The following is a 22,191-nucleotide window of genomic DNA, read 5'->3' as shown; positions in this document are numbered from 1 at the left end:
GCTCATTCATTAAGAATACAGACTGGTAGATATTCCAGAAACAGAATACCACGAAATGAAAGATATTGTTTATGCTGTAACAGACTGGATTTGGAAGACGAATATCATTTTATCTTAGTTTGTCCTTGTTTTACAACCTTAAGAAAAAAATACATGAAGAAATATTATTACGTTAGACCGAGCATGTATAAATTTATAGAGTTAATGCAGAAACAAGAAAAACAAACTATTTTCAATTTATCTCTTTATATAAAACAAGCACTGAACTGTAGGAACCAAATATTAAATGTAATGTAATATAGATATAACTAGCAAACAGATACATGTATGAACTGTATATTGCTGTTTTATGTATGTATGAAAAGTATATTGTATCTGTAATCTGTAAAGTATATTACAGTGAAGTTCTAAGTAAAATTCATTTGTAAAATGTATGAACGTTTCATATTGATGTAAGTTAAATCAAGATATGTGTACATACATGTACCTGTTTTATGTATTTATGATAAGTGCATTGTATTTGTAATGCTTGTAAACCGTAAAATATATTGCTGTGGACGTGTAACGTAAAAAATACATTTGTTAAATGTATGTAACAGACGACAATCTTTATAAATTTATATTTGTTATGATTTTTCTTGTGTATCCTCTATTCCTCTATTGATAATTATCTTTAAATGTTATGCTGTACATGATACTTAAACTATAACCAAATCACATGTCAGATGTTAAGTACCACGTGATTACTATATTAGCTGAAATATTATTTGTTATTATACTGATGATGTACTCTGTACAAATCGAATAAAGTATATGTTCTGTTCTGTTCTTAATGATTTATAAACAGTTTGATAATCACAGAACAAAAATACTTCATTCATATCTGTAATAAAATATTTTGGAATGAGGCATTTTTGTTGATAGTAAGCGGGAGGGGAAATAAAGAATGTTTTATTTTAGGCACAATGAACTAGTCTCAAACTACTTGTTTCTGAGCATAAAAATGAAATTGACCAACGGTAAGGTAGTATTCTGAGAATTAAAAAACCATCAAAACATGTTCAATGTCTAAGGTAATAAATATAGGATACAGCTTTTTCAGATGTGCCATTCCTGGATATGCCAATGATACATACGAGATACAGGGGGAGGAGCATCTTCATTTGATCAACTTGACCATACCAAGATCTACAGTAGAAGGTAGAGAGTATGACAGATGTCAAATGTTTGAGTACCAAAACAACAGTTTGATACTTAACTGGTATGTTTGTTATAATTCTTTTTTTATAGTCATCGTCTCAAACTGGACCGGGCCTACAAATAGGCGAGCATCCTGTGCTAGGTAAACTAGGCGATTGATGTTAGAGTTGATAAAAAACTGTTTAGAGATACATGTAAATACAGTGACAGTAGATTGATTTGCTAACCTGAAAATCGTATGTGTAAAAATAGGTTTTGACAAGCTTTTTTATTTTTAAATAAATTGAGAATGATAGGTAAGTTGTTATGGTAACATAATTAGACTGATAATTGTGTGATATTTATCTGAGGACCAGTGTGGTTGAAATACTTGTTACTACTACAACATTTTTTCCTAAGTTCATTGTATTTATATATGGTTCGTTCCGTTTACTGTAAGCGATAAGGTAATTGAAATTTCTCAAAATCAAATGATAATAATGATGCTCCATAAATAATAAATAATTAGATATACAAATGTGGCAGTAAATAATTTTCTAATATAAACCAGACTATTGTGCTGCTTTAAAACGCAGACTAATAAATGACCAGCAGCTTAAACAGCATTTAAAAGTTACTGGTTCTCTTCCGATCAAAACCAAGTTTTGGGGACTGCAGGCTTGCCATAAATCTGTCAGGAGGATTTCATTGTCCCTTAACTAGAAAGGGAATTGTTTGCTAGCTACTGCACTATCATGTCTACCCTAATATATTGTCCAACTATCCATTTTGGAGACACGAATCATTGACAGTGTATCTTTCCCTCCTCCTAAAGCATTGGCGATCTTATTTATTACAGAGTTATATATATGCTTCAAGGTATTTTAAATATAATTTGTCCGGACTACATCTTTACTACTGGAGAGATTTGAATGGAACTTTATAAGCCTTGATGCACATATGTTATGGGTCTAACAATTCACGATTTTTTCGCCGACATATGGCCTATAAATTCTACAATGTGATCAAATAATCTTGTCAGTTCATCTCCTAATAAACAACTGGTTTTAGATTTCGATAATACTTCACAACAGTGATTGGTATCACGGTATGTTGTTTACATGTTCTGCTCCGATTATTTGTTTTGGAGCTTCTAAATTGGTGGGGTTTTAATGAAATTACATAGGAATGATCAGTGCAAAGTTGAAGCATATTTATTAGTTATCAGGTTGGGTGATATCCTTTGATGTTTACACATAAAGTTCACAGGGAAAGTCTGGTCTTGACTTCATCCCTAATAAAAATAAATTTAGAATTTGATTAGACATGCCATGCTCGTGCATATAGTAATTACATTTCTTCTTAAATATAAAATAAGAGATAACAAATTTACACCGCTAATGACACTGGAGTGAATTTCACAAAGTATTTGCCTAACTAAACATAATAAAGTTCATTCAGTGGGTGGGGTATGTTGATGGTGGCCAATCTGATTAATGTCTTGTAATACCTTAAACGTTCGATCATTCAAGTTACTCTTATTTATATTCACTTAGCGCTTAGTGCTCGTTAACTTTTCACTGTTGGTATTTTTCTAAACTTGATTTTGTTATGTTCTTGTCCAACCAAGATATAGCATTTTTAGTATAAATATAAATTTGATAAACATACTTTGCCTAAGATTTAATGAATATAAGAACAATTGCAGTTGTCAAAGATTTAAATTTTGACAATATACGTTCAGTAAAATTATTATGAGCTCCATTTTGCCTGTTGCGCAACCAAAGAATAAATGAACCACAGTTTTAAAGCTGTTGAAATATCCCGATTTGTTTCAAATAGAAATGTTTAGCTAAGAAAATCAGCTTTTTAAACTGCTTTTATATTAAAGGGGCATAGTTAGAAACGTCCTAAATGGCAATAAAACATGATATTTCTAACAAGGCTTTTACACCTTATTTTGAGCCTTTTTGTTCATTTTAAAGTCTCTAAGTTAACAATTTCATTAAACGTTGCTTAAATGTGACTGGCCATTTTGACAGATGCATCGTTTGCTCTGGCTTTACACCAGGTTGAATACAACAGACAGCAGGCCAATGGTGAAGTGTAACAAGTGGGTGTATGACAGAACAGTGTTCACAAACACATTTGCAGCTCAGGTATTGTTCCAGAATGATACACTAACATGCCGACATATAATACTTGTTCATGCTTATAAGCGTTCATACATACTCATGAATATTAATGAGAACACACAAAAAAAAATACAATTGTTTAATCACTTTTCTAATACAGCATTCTTTTACACGGAAGGTTAATATCTTAATCTGCTTAAGGTATGTTTAGTTTAACATATGATATGATAAATATCTCTAGGAGACATTTCTTATACTAAATTAAGTCGCACATTTAATTGCTTGAACAAATTAATGATTATGTAAGGTGTGTTATTAACACCTGAAAGGAGGAATCAGTATATAACATACTTTACACATGTTATCTAATTGTCTTCTTTTTAGGAAACTAGAAACAGAATTACAAGTAACTATTAGTACTGTCACATTACCGTATATATTCTTACTTGTCTCGCAGGGCGACACTGTAAAATGCATTTGTATGTTACTATATTTGGTGGTATTTAAAAATAGGTAGAACTAAAATCAATATATTGATTTGTTGAAACTGTAATGTGTTAGTTTGAAGTTTTAAATTGATGTCTAAATCTATAAAAACACACAATAGTTTTAATTTGTTCAGTCTTGTGGTCATAAAGTGTATATTTGCAGTCATTAATATGAGTAAAGACGCAAGTACTGAATCAAAAGTACGTTCACTGTGAATATAAATTTCTTTTTTTATATATAAAGTATTTTTTCAAACTGAAAACTCAGGAATTAATAAGTTAATTATACGTATAACGCAGCTGTATGTCAATTTCTGAGGTTTCAGGGAACAGGTGCCAGGGCTAATTACCATTGTGAGCCACGCTTCTGGCACATATGGTTTGTCCTGTAAATTATTATTTGATCTTGCAAAAAGCTGTCACTGTTATAGCGAATAATTCAAAGCTAAAGAAAGTGGTAGTTTTTCTAGTCAAAAGTGTATATCTTAAATATCAAAGTTGTATGGCTTAAAGATAAATCTAAAGTCTATTTTGAAGTAAAGCACAATTCTTGACAACCAGACGGAATGAGCTTTTAATCTAAAGATTTTATACATACAACGCATGTATTTCTGAAATTAAAAAAAAAAAACATTCTTATATAATGTGCTTAAACATTCACATGAATGGCTGCATTGAAACCTTTTATAATCACACATAATTAATATCATATAGGGGACTTCGTTTTCAAAAAATGCAGCCACCCTCCCCCTCCCCCTCCCCTCTCGTCCCCCACTCATCCCCCGTAAACCTATATAGAATTGTATGGATGTGTACATGAATAATATATACAAAGAAAATACATAGAACAAGTGAAACCTATTGACAACAATGAAGAAACCGATAAATACCAATAATAAATAAATAGCATAAATAAAGGAACAAAACAATTAGCAGATTGATAGTATTTTGTGACTACGTTGACGGCTACATCAATTTAATTAAACTGAAACAAGAACATAAAGAAGAATATGTAGTGTTTCACATTGTTTAATCTTCATTCAAACTAATACTTTACAGTTTAAACAAATCATAAATATATTGATAACAGTAGTTCCAACTCCTTCTTATAAATTATATTTCTAGATACAACCAAATATAATAGTAACGTATCTTTAAGTACTGTCAAGGAACAATCTCACTGTTTGGCAATCATCGATATATACTGTATTGTTAGGGTACTAAATAACTTGAAAGTAATTTTGAAAGTAGAATATTTATAGAATGGTAACGTAACATGTGTTATGTATGTTAGATAAGTTAAGTTTTAACTCTTCATTTTCATACAACATAGCTCATACTAACATCAATTAATTGAGATATATTCACATTTTGTATTTTAAAGTTTTTCCTGTTTAAGAACAGAACTGAACAGAACAGAACGTTTATTTAACGAATAGACTTATAAGTACAATGTTTAATATACATATGAGCCGTGCCATGAGAAAACCAACATAGTGGGTTTGCGACCAGCAAGGATCCAGACCAGCCTGCGCATCCGCGCAGTCTGGTCAGGATCCATGCTGTTCGCTTTCAAAGCCTATTACAATTAGAGAAACCGTTAGCGAACAGCATGGATCCTGACCAGACTGCGCGGATGCGCAGGCTGGTCTGGATCCTTGCTGGTCGCATAACCACTATGTTGGTTTTCTCATGGCACGGCTCAATTATATAATTTTATACTATTGGTTCATTGTATGCAAATAAGCTACACATACATAGAGTAAAACAAAACTATTTCAGAAAAACTAACAGATTAAAACTGGCCTGAAATATTTTTTTCGTCCGTTTGTTTGGGATCTCACTCAAACGGACCAGAGTTATGGCTCTTGAGATATTCAAAAATATATGTAAAGGGCATACAAGTTTGTTTCGCATGTATTCATTAAACGTTATTGGATTATTAAGCAACATGTAATGTTGTGCAACTTGTTTTGTTTGGGAAATGCCCCAGCCACACTAGAATTGTGGTCCCTGACTTTGTCAAAAATATGTATAAAGGGCATAAAAGTTTGGGTCAATAGTATCTGTCAAAATATTTGAACTAGAATAATTAAACTTTTTAGGAATATCATATGACTGTCAATCTTAAATATTAAAGGAATAACAACCACTTGTTCAGTATGCACAGCACCCATTTAAAGAACTGAGCATTTTAGGTGATAGATGTGCGATTAAAATGGGTAGGTATATTTTCCTGTTCATGACCATGGTTCTTATAGTATACCTAGGGGTAGGGTAAAACATGTACGGTGGCATTTTTTATCTGGTGCCACAAAACGTACCTTTTCCACAATCAAAAATTCAATTGAAGCAGCCGACTTGTAGGAGGGTGCATTGTCATGCAAAAGAGACATGTACTTTGGGAAGGGTATCAAAGTTTTTCTATAAACGTTAACGAAGTGTCTCTGGGATGAGATAGAGAAAATGTGACTGGTGGCCACCATAGAAGGTAAGTTACCAATTGTTCGATATGCATAATACCCATTTTCTGAACTGGAACTGGACGTTTTAAGTGAGAAATGCGTGACTGAAAATGCCTAGACTATTCTCTCATTGGATACCATGGTTGTCAAAGCATACATAGGGGTAAGGTATAACATGTACAATGACATTTTGTTTCTGGTCTGGTGCCAGTATAACGTTCTTGACCTCGCTACGTCCCTGATTGTTTGTAAAATGCAAATCTGTAGTGCCAGTGGAAGAACCCCTCAAAAATAGAATCACTAGAAATTAAATAGGTGCATACTGAATAACTAGATATTAGATATTAAAATATTAATCAGACAGGTAAGAAACCATTTTATAACATAGACATTCAAAAAAAAATGTGACAAATTCTGCACATCAATAAAATGACATTTTATAGCATATTTCAGGTAGATCTGGTGTGCGACAAGGAAATATGGGCTGCAAATGCAGGAATGATCTTCTATGCTGGAATGCTGTTTGGATCTGTGATAAGTGGGGTGCTAGCGGATCGGTATATTAATAATTTAATTCTTATAATACATTTTTTGCATAAACGTATATGTGTACATACGACTATGTATTGTGTACATAATTCCAAACCGGGTGTTTTCTCGACAACAACGGATAACTAAAACATTCAAAGTGAACTGAAACATTAAAATTATTTTTATTTGCCTATGAAATAGTCAACAATGACCGTGTATGTTTCTCTTCTATCATCCAACTGCTTTTTTCACAAACCTTCAATCACTACCGTATTTTATGGGCGATTGGGAGGCGCCTACTGTTTTTGGCGATGACCATTAGAAAATCATGAATGGGACTGACAGTAACGAAGATAAAACTTATGTTTTCTGGCCCAGTAATAAATACTCAATTTTGGAATAAATAAATTTGGAACCAGTTTCAAGAATTATACCCTAGAATCTCCAAAATCAAACTTTGCTCGCTTTGCTTTCTCAATAAGTATTTTATTATTAAACATGTCATTCTATATCCTAACCAAGGCCAGTTTGAAACAAAATGTTTATAATTGGCTTCAGTTAAAGGCTGCCCTAGTATTTAAAAAATGTTCGTTTCGCTTGCAGTAACCATTGCGTTTTTCCTATATGCTGCTAATAGACTTGTTATGATATGGCTGCAATGCCAGTGTAAAGGTATACCCTGGATAGTGTGTGTTAAGTTATTCCCCCTGTGTTTTATAAGCGCCAACAAAAATAGTTGACAAGCATCATCATCATCATTTTTGTATTATCCACTAGCACCAGATCAGAAAGAAAATGCCTCCGTACGTGTTACACCCTACCCCTAAGTATTCTATAAGAACCATGGTCATGAACGGGAAAATATACTAACCCATTTCAATCGCGTATTTCATACCTAAAACACGCAGGTCAGTAAATGTGTACTACTGATATTAAACAAGCGATAATTTATCTTCAATCGTGCACCAGTCACCTTGTCTCAATATTCCATATTGCAGAGATGCTCCGTATATTTTATGCTTTAGTCAACGTTACAGAAAAAACTTGCGTGAACTTCCCTAATGAACATCCGGTCTAGAGGTCACGACAGTGTGCACATGTTAAGCGAAATGTAAACAAACAAAAAACAGATTGCAATATATTCATAGTTTTACGATAAGACTCGAAATGATGAATGAAATTCATCTTGTATATGGTTTTGAATTTGAAATCATACTTAGTTATACATCTATTCTGTGTTTATTTAATTCATTTTGCACATTTATGCTGCATATAAACATTTTAGCGTACACGTGTAGTAAAATGACGACTGACATACATTTTCACATCAGCCAATCAGAGTGTGTCTATAATCTAGAACGGAACTTCACCAGGGAAGTTCAAGCAATTTTTTTGTGTACCTGTGAAAAAACTGTAAACTACACGTTGTTTTTCTAAGATAAGAAGTATTGAAGAAATGTGACCGGTACACAACGGAAGATAAATTACCACTTGTTTAATATCAATAGTACACATTTACTGAACTGCGTGTTTTAGATATGAAATACGCGATTGAAATGGGTTAGTATATTTTCCCGTTCACGACCATGGTTCTTATAGAATACCTAGGGGTAGGGTATAACATGTACAGAGGCATTTCTTTCTGATCTGGCGCCAGTGATCGCCTCACTCTAGAAGAGTATACTCGCATCATTTAGTACTATCGATATTTGTTTTTATCTGAATCAATCAAACTTTTTTATCTGAATCAATCAAAATGTAATTAAACTATTATCATAAAGGTGTTATTTTTATCCATGCAAATCATTTGGGAGATGTTATGCTTAAGTGATCAGTCAATGAAAATAAGTGACGCATGGGTGGTCCGCTGAGCTGCTATAAATGCAGAGACTCGACATATTTTGATCAGGTCGTTGCAGAATTTCGGCAGATACGGATCATTGGTAGATACTGGGACTTTGAAAATAACTTATGAATGTTAAAAAACCAGGTCGCATTTGAGGAGCTGAAATAGATATAAGTATTAAAAGATGGAAAACCTTGCATCTACAAAAAGCTGGAACTTTGCCATATATCCCTACAAGTGACCTATCTCATTAGTATAACTGACGCCGCCTGGTGTCATAGCTAGCGGGATAGTTATTGGACTATCGGATTGCATCAGATAGATAGGTCAGATGTTTCTATGTGACCATAGGGTTAAAATATAACATGAGAGCTTAATGTGTAAGAAAAGCCAAGCTACCGTTTGTATTGTTTTGTTTGTGATTTATATATGAGCCGCGCCATGAGAAAACCAACATAGTGCATTTACGACCAGTATGGATTCAGACCAACCTGCGCATCTGCGCAGTCTGGTCAGGATCCATGCTGTTCGCTAACAGTTTCTCTAATTGCAATAGGCTTTGAAAGCGAACAGCATGGATTCTGACCAGACTGCGCGGATGCGCAGGCTGGTCTGGATCCATGCTGGTCACAAACGCACTATGTTGGTTTTCTCATGGCGCGGCTCAATTATATTATTATGATATATTACAGATAATTTAAGCTGATTTTTTAAATAAATATTCATTCACGAAACATTTGTACATAATCAAACGGCAGGAAGCCATAACTAAAAATCATATATGTATTTATATGTTAAGCTGTATAGAGACACTTCTTAAATAATAGATCGCTAGGTACACGTTACAATAGTAGGTGGTACCGTTGATGGGATAAGATAGATAAAATCACCATTATATTCGACTCACAACTCTATATTGAGATATACAATTGCTGAAGGTGTGAGCCACGTCTACAATGACGAGTTTTCAAGGATGTACGAGCAAGTCAGAAGATTGCAGCGCCAGAATGAAGCAGAAAAGTTGCAGAACGAAATATCCTTCTTAAAGAGACTGATTGACTCTATGCAGATGTCATTTCAACAACCATTACAAGAAGTTAAAGACTATGAGGAAAATCAAGCACCTCTATCGTCAACACCCAAAATTACAAAGAGAAAGTTAGCAACACTGACGGAGGTTGCTTCCACCAACACCTATATTAAAGCCAGCTTTGAAAGGGGTTAAGACAGAAATAGTCAATACACCAGGAGAGAGAAATATAATTTATGAACCGTCATTAAGTTTCAAAGCAAATATGAGTCCCCGAGACAAATTCGTTACATTCCGAGACCGAGAGCCTAAACATCCATCTAGACAAAATACGACTATACAGAGAATTATGTGACTACAGAAAATCAATGACAGACAGAAAATATGAATAATGACTGTAGCTCAACGTCAAAAAGAAGTACGATGATGAAGCCAGCTACGTATGATGGTACTAGCTCTTGGATAGATTACAAAGCACACTATGAGGCATTTTCAGAGATAAACTAATGGACATAAAAAGGACAGAAAAATATTTTTATTTATCAGTTTCGCTTAAAGGCCAAGCACAATTCGTTTTTGGAAACTTTCAAACTAAACAACAACTTATGAGGAACTCCCTACAGGAGAGGTTTTCACCAGCTTATCAAACACAGTTATATCGAGCTCAGTTACGAGAAAAAGGCTACAGATTTTTTATCAGAGATGGGGATAAACAAATTTAGCATATCCGTCAGGACCGCCGGATGTAAGGGAATCTTAAGCAGGGGAGCAATTTGTAGATTCCCTAGTAAGCTCAGATATGAAACTCAGAATTAAACAGGCTCGCCCAAATAGCTTAAATGATGCGGTAAGTGACGCTGTTGAACTTGAGGCGCTTAACATAGTTGAACAGAAAACAAGCGAATCGCAAGGCTACATGAGGATAGGAAATGCCGATGATCATAGTAGTTCAAAGAGGCAAGATAACAAATTACAATTTCTGAAAAAATCCTTTGAAGAAATAAAGAAAACTTTTTCGATGTCACAACGATTGAATAACTCACTAAATAGTGATGCAAGGAGACGAGATGAGCCACGCTCATAACAGAATAATAAAACTAATTCGAGTATTAAAAAAAACGCACGAATGACAGGCCAAAGACAGATACAAGACAAAGTGTTATTTGTTATGAATGTTGGCAAAATGGACATTTGAAATATAACTGCCTAAAACCTTACAATGAATCTAAAACGAAGCTAAAAATCTTTAAATAACTAAAGGTTCCAAGTTATAAGGTGAAGCAAAAATAAATGGCATCAAAGCCAACTGTTTAATAGATACGGGAGCTACTCATTCTGTAAAGGGGCCTCCGTGACCGAGCGGTTAAGGTCGCTGACTTCAAATCACTTGGCCCTCATCAATGTGGGTTCGAGCCTCACTTGGGGCGTTGAATTCTTCATGTGAGGAAGCCATCCAGCTGGCTTACGGAAGGTCGGTGGTTCTACCCAGGTTCCCGCTCGTGATGAAATAATGCACGGAGGGGCACCTGGGGTCTTCCTCCAGCATCAAAGCTGGAAAGTCGCCATATGGCCTATAATTGTGTTAAGAAGCTTTACATTTGACTTGACCTGGTGACCTAGTTTTTAACCCCACCTAATTCAGATAGGAACTTGGCTTAAAGATCTTCAAGATTAACATTCTGAACAAGTTTCATTAAGATATGGTCATAAATGTGGCCTCTAGAGTGTTAACTAGCTTTTCCTATGATTTGACCTGGTGACCTAGTTTTTAACCCATATGGCCCAGATTCAAACTTGACCTTAAAATCATCAAGGTTAACATTCTGACTAAGTTTCATGAAAATACAGTCATAAATGTGGCCTCTAGAATGTTAACAAACTTTTTCCTTTGATTTAACCTGTTGACCTAGTTTTTGACCCCATCTAACATAGATTTAAACTTGACCAAAACATTATCAAGATTAACATTCTGACCAAGTTTCATTAGGATATGATTATAATTGTGGCCTCTACAGTGTTAACTAGCTTTACCTTTGATTTGATCTGATGACCTAGTTTTTGACCCACCTGACCCAGATTTGAAATTGACCTAAAGATCATCAAGGTTAACATTCTGACCAAGTTTCATTAAGATATGGCCATAAATGTTGCCTCTAGAGTGTTAATTAGCTTTTCCTTTGATTTGACCTGGTGACCTAGTTTTTGATCTCACATAACCCACATTCTGACCAAGTTTCATAGAGATATTATTATTAATGTGGCCTCTAGAATGTTAACAAGGTTTTCCTTTGATTTGACCTGGTGACCTAGTTTTTGACCCCAGATGACCCAATATCAAACTCGTCCAACATTTTATTGTGGGTAACATTATGACCAAGTTTCATTAAGATTGGGCCAAAACTGTGACCTCTACAGTGTTAACAGTCAGATTGTTGACGACGGACGACGGACACAGGGCGATCACAAAAGCTTACCTTGAGCACTTCATGCTCAGGTGAGCTAAAAACTTTCTGTAATATCGTCAAGTTTTCTAGATAATTTTTCTTGTCCAGTTGATTTTGAAAAAGACATTGTAACTGCCTCAGGGTCACCGTTAGAAATCAAGGGAAAAGCAAAGATAAATATTGAAATTAATGGGGAAACTTCAACTATGACTGTAGCAGTATCTAAGATAGAGGGAGATGCAATATTAGGGTTCGATTTTATGATAACCCGAATTGTTTTAGACAAAGTCAGTAATGTATTATTAGTAAATGGTACGATTATTAAGTTATATTGTTCAGAACCTATCCGATGTAATCGGGTAGTTGTTTCTGAAAACGTTGAAATTCCTGGAAAGTGAGAAATAATAATTCAGGGAAAAGTTGTAGACCAAATGAAAATTTTATATGCAATAATAAAGGTATTGTAGCAGATGCTTTAGTCAAAGAAAAGGAAAAAGTGCCTATAGGAATTTGACCCCTCCGTCCCAGATGAGATACAAGTCATATATCCTGGCACAAATATACTAGTATCCACATTAAGCCCTTTTGAAAACATTGTCAAGGAAAATCAAAACCAGAGAATTTTTTAAGTCCTTCTCAAGACCTTAACGGACGTATTACTGAGGGTACGGATAAAACACAAATCCATGAGGTAGCAAAGCTTCTTAAAAATATGCTCGCATAGTTTCGGCATCAAATTCTGACAGGTGATGCCAGACCTATCAAACAGCCATTACGAAGGTTACCACAACACATATCAGACGAAGTTTCTAAACAAGAAAAAGATAAGTAAGACAAAGGTATAATACAGCCATCTTCCAGTCCATGGTCTAGCAGCGTTTCTATGGTTAAAAAGAAGGATGGTACACATAGGTTTTGGATATATTACAGAAACTTATATGAAGATACAATGAAAGATGCACATCCGTTTACGAATTCTTCAATCAGTTAGCAGGTTCTACATGTTTTTAATGTCTTGCAAGATACTGATAACTTGAAATGGAGCCAGAAGATATACCAGAATCTGCTTTCGGGACTAGAAACGGTTTGTTCGAGTTTCAGGTCATGCTTGCCTATGTAAAGCTCCTGTGACTTTCGAATGTTTAATAGAAACTGTATTAGCAGGATTACATTGGCAAATTTGTTTGATTTACTCACAGAATGTTATTTTTTTTCTTAGAAAGTATAGTTTCTAGCACATATTACATCCAAAGAAGGCGAACGACTGACTCTAAGACAACTGAATGTATCAAAATCTGGTCTGAACCTAGAAATGTTCGGAAAACACGATTATTTTTAAGTCCTTGTAGTTATTAAAGAAAATTCATATTAAGATTTTCGGAGATAGCCAAGCCTTTACATGTACTTTCAGAAAAAAATAAACAATTGCAGTGGACAGATGTATGTTCAAAAACCTTTTCGACATTAAAAGAGAAGCAAACTAATACTCCTATTTTAGCACACCCTGACTTTTCAAAACCATTTATTCTCGACTGTGATGCAAATGACTTTGCTGTATCAGGCATACTTTCATAAGAAATCAATGGCCTGAAAGAGTGATTGCATATGCAAGCCGAACGTAGTTATTGTGTCACACGGAAAGAACTTTTGGCCTTAGTTAATTTTGTCAAATATTTAGACATTATTCATAAACCTTTTACAGTAAGGACAGACCATTCCTCTTTGAAATGGCCGGTGAACTTTAAAAGTCCTAGGGCAAATAGCCAGATGGTTTGAAATTCTATCATCATTAATATGTCTATTAAACACAGACCAGGAAGGCTTCATGAATATCCAGATGCAGTCAGTAGAATCCCACGCAGACAATGCGGAAAAAGTGGCAAGCCTGAAACAGAAAGTAGTTGACCTCATACATGTATTTCCTAGTTACATCCGGTAATAGAAAATGAATCAGATAAATCACAATCATTCGCAGAAGCTAAGGCAAATGATAATGATGTGCAAAAAGTAAAACGTTAGATTGAAAATGATACAAGACCAGACTACAAAGAGATAGGTAGTGAAAGCTTTTTCCTAAAATCATTATGGAGTCAATGAAAAGATTTGAAACCCATGACGGATTGCTGGTAAGAAAGTGGATTATACTTGATACAGGTATTGTCAATTGGCAAGCAATAGTACCAATGAAATTAAGGTGTCAAGTCCTCAAATATTCCAATGACATCAAAGCAACTGGACATTTGGGAATAAAGAAAACACTAGGCAAAATGAGACAAAGATATTATTGGTCAGGTTTGCTAAATGATGTGACAAATTACGTATCCGGTTGTGAACTCTGTATGAAAAGGAAATGGCCATTACAAAGGAAGAAGGCACCTGTGCAAACTATTAGATAAGGAAATCCAATGGAAAGGATAGCTATTTATATCTTAGGAGAATTACCTCAAACGGAAAAAGGAAATAAGTATATATTTGTCATTGCTAGTTACTTTACAAAGTGGACAGAAAGTTTTTGAATGCCTAATATGGAGGCAGGAACAGTCACTAAACTAGTGGACGAAGAATTTAGAAGTAGATTTGGGAACCCGAACAATATTCACTCAGATCAAGGCAAAGAGTTTGAAAGTAAACTTTTATGGAAATGTGTTACATATTACAAATTCAGAAAAACAAGGGCAACGCAATACCATCCCCAATCAGACGGAATTGTTAAAAGGTTCAATAAAACACTTAAACAATGCCTAGCATGTTTGTAAGTCAACATTATGGCAATTGTGATGAATACCTTCAGTATGTCATGATATCATATAGATCAGCCGAACATGAAACTACAGGAATGTCTCCAAATTTACTTATGCTTGGAAGGGAAACACCATTAGACATTTCTTTCAAAATGCCTAATAGTATAAAGAAAATTCCACAATCACAATAGGTATGGAACTACAAGAAAAATTAGAAGAAGCACATCCAGTTGTTAGAGAATATATTAGAAACTCGACTTTCTTCCCTCTATAACAGAAGGTGAAATTTCTTTGAATGATTAAACATGAGGAATCACCAACATTCCTCCTTTGCTCATTTGTTCAAAGGTCAGGGTCACAACATCACATCTCTGGGCTAAATTTTCTTTGGACGGTTGTCTTATGTAAATAGATGTCAATTAAATCAACAAAACATTTTGTAAATCAACAGCTCTTGTTTATTTCAGATATGGACGTAAACCTGTGATGTATGTATCAGTGTTAGTTATGGCAGCAGCTTCTATTGGTCTGGCATGGGTTACTGTGTACTGGCTGTTCTGTTTGCTGGAATTCATTATTGGAGCTGCAATAACTGCATCATTTATGCCCGGATATGTCATATGTAAGATTGCATTATTCATACTTGGATATGTCATGTGTACGATTACATTATTTATGTCTGGATACATTATATGTAAGATTGCACCTTATATGCCCGGATAAATGATATGCAAGACTGCATCATATATGCTCGGGTATGTCATATTAGAGATATAGCATATGCAAGATTTCATCATTTATATCCAGATATAGCATATGCAAGATTGCATCATTTATGCCGAAAGATTTATCATTTATTCCCGGATAAATAATGCGAAAGAATGCATTTATTTATACCAAGAAATAGAAGATGGCTTCATCTATGCCTGGACATATTATACGTAAGAATGCAACATTTTTGCCTGGATATTTCATAAGTGTGTTGTTTTTATTCATTAGTTTATCCAATGAATAACACTGACTTTTTTCAAGACATAGCATGCTTGTTAACCTCTTTTCCATGTGTCACATGAACATGGTACCAGAAACTATTCGCATGAGCATGGGTTATCACATAACAGTAGAACGTTAGTCTGTACTGACAAAGTTGAAGTTTCAAGAGACATTATTTGATATAAGAATGAATGGCCCTTGGGATGTAGAATTCTTCATGTCGGAGGCTTTGGGATGGTTGATGTTTCTATCCATATCGAAACAATATCTGGAAGTGCACCTTGGGGTCTTCTACACTAGAGTTGCCATATGATCTTGACAGACAAGCTCTATTGTAATAGTGATAGCACAAGACAATACAGAGGTTGCGTGTTTGTTTGACCCCGGGGCTAGGCAAATGGTCCCTTTGAGGATTTGACGAAGACGAGATGTCACTTGTCCTTAACCACTTCTGACCTTTTGAAAGAAGTCTTTTAGAAATATACAGACAGAAATTATGTAGCATAGAATCTATAAACACATATAATTTTCTCTTTAACAAACGATATAATACTACTTTATAAATTCATAGACATTAATAGTCACTGACGCTCTTTCAATGTTAACCGCAATCTGCTTTTAGCAAAAGGCATTCAATAATTATTAGAGCAAAACAGTTGTCCCATACCTGGACTTAGTTCTGGTGCTTTATGATGATGAAGTTCATTCAATGATTATGTATAATAGAGTTCCGCTGAAGACAATGCTAGTGGAGGAGTGTTGCACATTTTATTATTTGTTATAATCAGACTCGATCAAACCGAATCTGGCGTTACGTGTTTCTTCTTTCAGATAAGATTATCGTCATGTGTAAGTGTAAATACAAGATGGTTAAATATACTGTAAAATTTACTTTTCAGCCATAGAGATAACAAGTTGTAAGAAGAGATTTTGGCCTGGAATGGTTTCCAACTACCCATATGCAATCGGTTTACTCGTTCTAGCGGGAATCGCATACGGAGTCCGAGACTGGTTTTATATAGAACTGTACACATCATTTCCTGGCATAATCATGATTTGCTACTGGTGGTAGGTACATTAATATTTACTAAATTTGAATGAAGTCAAGTTCTCTTTCCCTGTTTGATTTTTTAAGTACACAAGTGTCAATCTAAACTCGTTGTGATGAAAGAGTCGAACTGGCTTATGTAAGAACTCAAGATTTCTTACCATGTGTAGTAGGACTGCACCAGTATGTTAATCTCTTCCTGCACTCAACTAGTGTTGAAATCCAGTTGATTCAGCAAGCTTCTGTTTCAGACACTCTGGTGCCTCTGAGTATTAACTTCTTTCCATTTGAACTTTTTTTGTTTTTAATCAGGCCAATGCCAAAGCATATCTATTTATTGTTTTTATGTTTACTTCGAAAACTTTAATTATGGGGTCCACTCCACGTTATTTATATTTCTTTGCTATAACTAAAATAACTAGATATCAAAATTTCTTCTTCTTAATGCTTGATTAAAACACGTTATCTACATGTACCTACCTCTTTTTCTTATTTGTAAAACACGCATTCTCTTCCATCAAAACTGAACTTGAGTATTTCTTTTTTTTCTGTTTTTGATGGATAAAAGCACATAAACTCTCTGCGTGAAGAAAAAACGTTCTAGTTTTTGCACACAACGAAATATGTTTCATCATTTATTGTTAATACTGTTGGTTTAAAACACGCTTTCTTTTTCATGTTTAATTAAAGTGTCCTAACTCTGATTAAAAACCCATTAAAAGCAATAAATGTATTTTTTATTTATGTGCGGATAGATTTATCGTTCCATCCACCATTATTTCTCTAACATAATAAGTGACGGTATAATTATGAGACAATTAAAATAGGCACTGACCTCCAGATCGTACGACAACAAAAAGAGACAACATTTTTAGATATCAGAAAATTAAAACTTTTTTCCTAAGAAGGCCTTGAAACTTGAAACTTAGTGAATGATTTTAAGTTATGGAAACACATAAGAATAAGTTGTTTTTGCTATTTTTTTTCATTCAAAATTGGAAGGCGTTCGTTTGCAACGGGATACCGGAGTTAAACTTATGGCGGCTGATTTTTGCCATTTCGTGTGTTCGAATCTGCGAGCCGAAATGTCGAAGTAACGAAAACACGAAAGGTCGAAATAATGCTTATTTGTTCGTGTCAGCGGTAGAAATGTCGAAGACACGAAAACACGAAAGGTCGAAAACTGCTTATTTGTCGTGAGTTCGCCTTTCGACTTTCGAGGCAAACACACGACGACACGAACACTGAAGGCGAAATAACGAAAATTCAAGGGCGGACACACGAATTTTTATATCTTTCAATTTTCGTGTCGTCGGGTATTAAAACTTCGCCTTGCCGCCCTTCTTTTAACGTGTCTTCGTGTATTCGCCTCGAAAGTCGAAAGGCGAACAAACGACAAATAAGCAGTTTTCGACCTTTCGTGTGTTCGTGTCTTCGACCCGCCGACACGAACACACGACAAATGTGCAATTTTGTCCTTTCGTGTATTCGCCTTCCGATAGACATGCGCATAACAATTACACATATGCTGCTGAAATGAAATTGTCGTGTGTTCGCCTTTCGCCTTTCGAGGCGAATACACGAAGACACGACAAAAAAAAGGGCGACAACACGAAGTTTTAATACCCGCCGACACGAAAAGTGATTAATGCAAAAGTTCGTGTGTTCGCCTCTGAAATTTCGTTATTTCGCCTTCAAGGTTTCGTTACTTCGTGTATTTGCCTCGAAAGTCGAAAGGCGAACACACGACAAATAAGCATTATTTCGACCTTTCGTGTTTTCGTTACTTCGACATTTCGCCTCGCCGGCACAAACACACGAAATGGCAGAAATCAGCCACCATATAAACTGCCTTAAATATAAAGCTTTATATTTAACGACGACTTTTAGATACGTATACTGCGTTGACCTCAATATAATGTTTATTGCCGCGGCGACCCGGGTTCGATTCCCGACTTGGGCATGTTTTTTTCTTGATTTGGCATTTCTAAGATAGGTAAGAAACAAAAACTCATATTCTAATGTTCATAATGCATTCTATTATAAGAAAGAAAGATCAGTCTTTAGCCAAAATCTGGAGGTCAGTGCCTTAAAATTTGGCATGAATATGCCATTTAATCATCTGCAGTAGGATTACGTTACTTCTCATAATATAATAAAACATGGGCAATTATTAAGAAACTTTATTAGTTGCGAGGTATAAATCTAAAATTGAAGTAGTCGGTAAAAAGCATAATTTGTTTAATTAAAGAATAAAACAATAAAACATTATTATTATTATTTTATTGATTTTTATGTTATTGTTGCAATTAAATGTCTCCTTTCTTTCAACGAAACATGTTTATTATGTACAGTGTCATAAAGGTCAGCTCCCATTATTACAATTTATTACCCCCTAGTATGGTTTTTAGATTATTTGCCATAAAAGGTAATAAAAGTAACAAGCAAGGGATAACTAATTAAGTAACAGAGCGTACGCAACAATTGTCTTTGATTTATTGTACCTGTTTGAAATATCTATATATTTCAACAATTTTGACGAAATGATAAATTTAAAATGAAAAATATTTATTTGTCAATTTCCAAAATTAATCTTTGATTACACGTTCAGACATTCATTCCTTTCTGAAATAAACATGCTAACAGACCGCTGTTCGAAATGTGGATAATTTAGGCCTACACACCATCTTATAATTCATCAGATAGGCCTACATAAACGCCCGATTCGGAAAGCAAGAATATTTTATCTAAAATAAATAATTTAAATAACCTACTACACACATTTTTATTTGCCTATATCTTTAGTTGTGGTGATTCTAATATACAAATGAACATTTTAAATATATGTATATGAAAACAAAAATTGCACATTTTTGAAAGATGAGGACTTTTCATATCCGTGGGTTATATTTTGACGTTCTAAAAAAAAAGGTCAAATAATCAAGGTGATACTTAGTGAAATAATATAGCGATTTGTCGCTGAATAAATCATTGTTTGGAGTTCAGATGTGAAGGAATTATATCACGAGGGCGCAGCCCGAGTGATAGAGCGGGTTCGGGTCTGGCCGGCCGTCGGCAGTAACCGGTCACTGGGCAGAAATACTCTTTATTTATGCCGTTGTTGAGTCAATTTGCGCAAATACGGAAGTTTTCAGTCCGCCATTTTTAAAAAGTTGAAAATCAATGATGTTCATTATGTTTTCAGTATTTTAGCGATAGATTTAATTTTAGCAGCAGTAAATTATCTATATTTAACATTCGACATGTATAATTTATTAAAATTTCAAGGTCAAACAAAATGTAGTTTCGAGGAATCGAGTTTACAATCTTATCAATCAATATCGTATAATCTATGTTCGTAAACGCTTGATGGAGGTTGAAGATGTTTCAAATCTATTTTTAGAGTGGCCGAGGAAGGCCGACGAAATTTTTACAATTCTTGTCAACTCGGACGCTTGCACAAAAAATCATTTAAGAGAAAAAAGTACTTTAACTGTTATTTATATATCTACAATAAAATGTTATATACCGATATACATGACTGATTGTATAAATAATTGTTTTAATAAGAAGAAATCACGCATTAAAGATCCTACTTAATTTGCTCTAATTAGTGTTAATTGGCATCCATCGAGTTTATAATTCATTCGTCGATTATCAACTTGTCAATTTGCAGGTAGAAAAAAAAGCTAGAAAATTTCAGACTGGATTCCCATGCTTTTCAAGAGCAGTGTTGTTTGTTATTTTGGCGATCTCGTTGCGAACCCCAAACAGCTGCATTTTTTTTCTTATGACTAATATAGATCTACATATTTGTCCAGATATGAAAAGAACATATTATAACTTCTACTTTGTGTTTTGATCTGTAAATGTACACAAATGAATTGCCTAGAAAATTTAGCCTAATAATACGTTTGTGGATATTGAGGGCCGATCGCATTAATCTTTGGGACAACTCTAATTCTATAAAAAAAATATTTCATTATTTTTCTGTCTTTTATATACGAGTCGGCATTTAGGTAGTAACCAGTGTGCAAAGGGCCGGCCGCGGGTCTCCGTGGCCAAGTGGTTGAGGTCGCTGACACAGAACCACTTGCCCTTCACCCAGTTGCCCGGGGGCCTTTTTCCACCATCAAAAGCAGGCAAGTCGCCATTGTGTCAGTGTGACGTACGTTTAACCCAACAATCTGGTGTTCCAGAGTTTACTGGGCATGTGTTGCATTTGTGTGAAATTGTGTTGAAATTGAATGACGAACACCTAACATTATTTGTGTGTGTCTATTGTTGATTAGACTTTTCAAATTTTAGGAATGTAGACAAAGTAACAGAAGTTTCACATAGAGCATGGTCACTCTCTTAAATGATTGAGGATACTGACCAAGCTACTTCTGTTACTTTGTCTACATTCTTAAATTCTGAAATTGATTCGGCATTAATTTTTAAAGGATTTACAGCATGTGGCATGTTCTTCATGTTTGTTCCCGCGAATTTATGTCGTAGATATGTTTCAAATGAATTTTGAGTGCTGAATTTAATTCATTAAACAATTATTACGTTTTCTATATCAAAACAGCATTGTCTTTTTAAAAAACTTTGTCACGGCCGGTGAAACCCGACTGTGTGGCCGACCAGCATCGAAAACGGCCGACATGGGCCGACGATACTAGACAGTTCAAGAAGTGCATTGACTGGTTATCAATTCTTACAATGTTTTGCCCCAATTAACCCCTGAAAATGTGCAGGACAGTCTGATCTATATTTAGACTCACTTGAATACGAAATCGAAACTAGAATGTTCCCCATATGGTATTGAATTAATTAAACGGCCGAATAACCCCGAACCCGCTCTATAATAATACGCATCTGAACGACAAACAATGATTTTATTCGAGAGCAAAGCACTAAATGAGATATATTATTTCGATTCTAACACATTACCAAGGACTTTTAAGTACATCCTTGACGGCATTCATTAAATATTGCATTCGTTAAATATTGGCCCGTTTTCAATTGGTTTCTTTTCCTGCGCGCCGCTATGCTGTTTGACGCTATGACGTAATAATTGTGACGTCAGAACAGTGATTTGTTGTATAATAATTCACTGTTCTCAGCCTTCTTTGTTTAATAGGAAAATGAATCAGATCGTGTTAGAATTTCCCTTAGAACACACAACTTCATCTTTGTGTGTGTTATTTTTTTAATACAAAATCATGTATATATCTTCTTTTTGTTAACCCCTCGTTCCTTATTTCACCATGCATTTGCAGTCGACAAGTTTAAATCAATTTAGG

At 34.7% G+C, this 22,191-nt stretch overlaps 1 protein-coding gene across 1 annotated transcript in view; it reads left to right on the top strand.

Moving 5' to 3' along the window:
• Positions 1 to 22,191, top strand: part of LOC123551474 (organic cation transporter protein-like) — a 49,500-nt gene that overhangs the window by 5,557 nt on the left and 21,752 nt on the right. Inside the window, exons 2-6 of the mRNA XM_045340442.2 lie at positions 1,103 to 1,261; positions 3,251 to 3,338; positions 6,721 to 6,824; positions 15,327 to 15,481; positions 16,752 to 16,920. Coding sequence (XP_045196377.2) covers positions 1,103 to 1,261; positions 3,251 to 3,338; positions 6,721 to 6,824; positions 15,327 to 15,481; positions 16,752 to 16,920 — 675 coding nt within the window. The remainder of the gene's footprint in view (positions 1 to 1,102; positions 1,262 to 3,250; positions 3,339 to 6,720; positions 6,825 to 15,326; positions 15,482 to 16,751; positions 16,921 to 22,191) is intronic.

Source organism: Mercenaria mercenaria, chromosome 4, assembly GCF_021730395.1.
Source record: "Mercenaria mercenaria strain notata chromosome 4, MADL_Memer_1, whole genome shotgun sequence".
Taxonomy (NCBI): Eukaryota; Metazoa; Mollusca; class Bivalvia; order Venerida; family Veneridae; genus Mercenaria; species Mercenaria mercenaria.
This window is presented reverse-complemented; position numbering and strand designations above follow the sequence as displayed.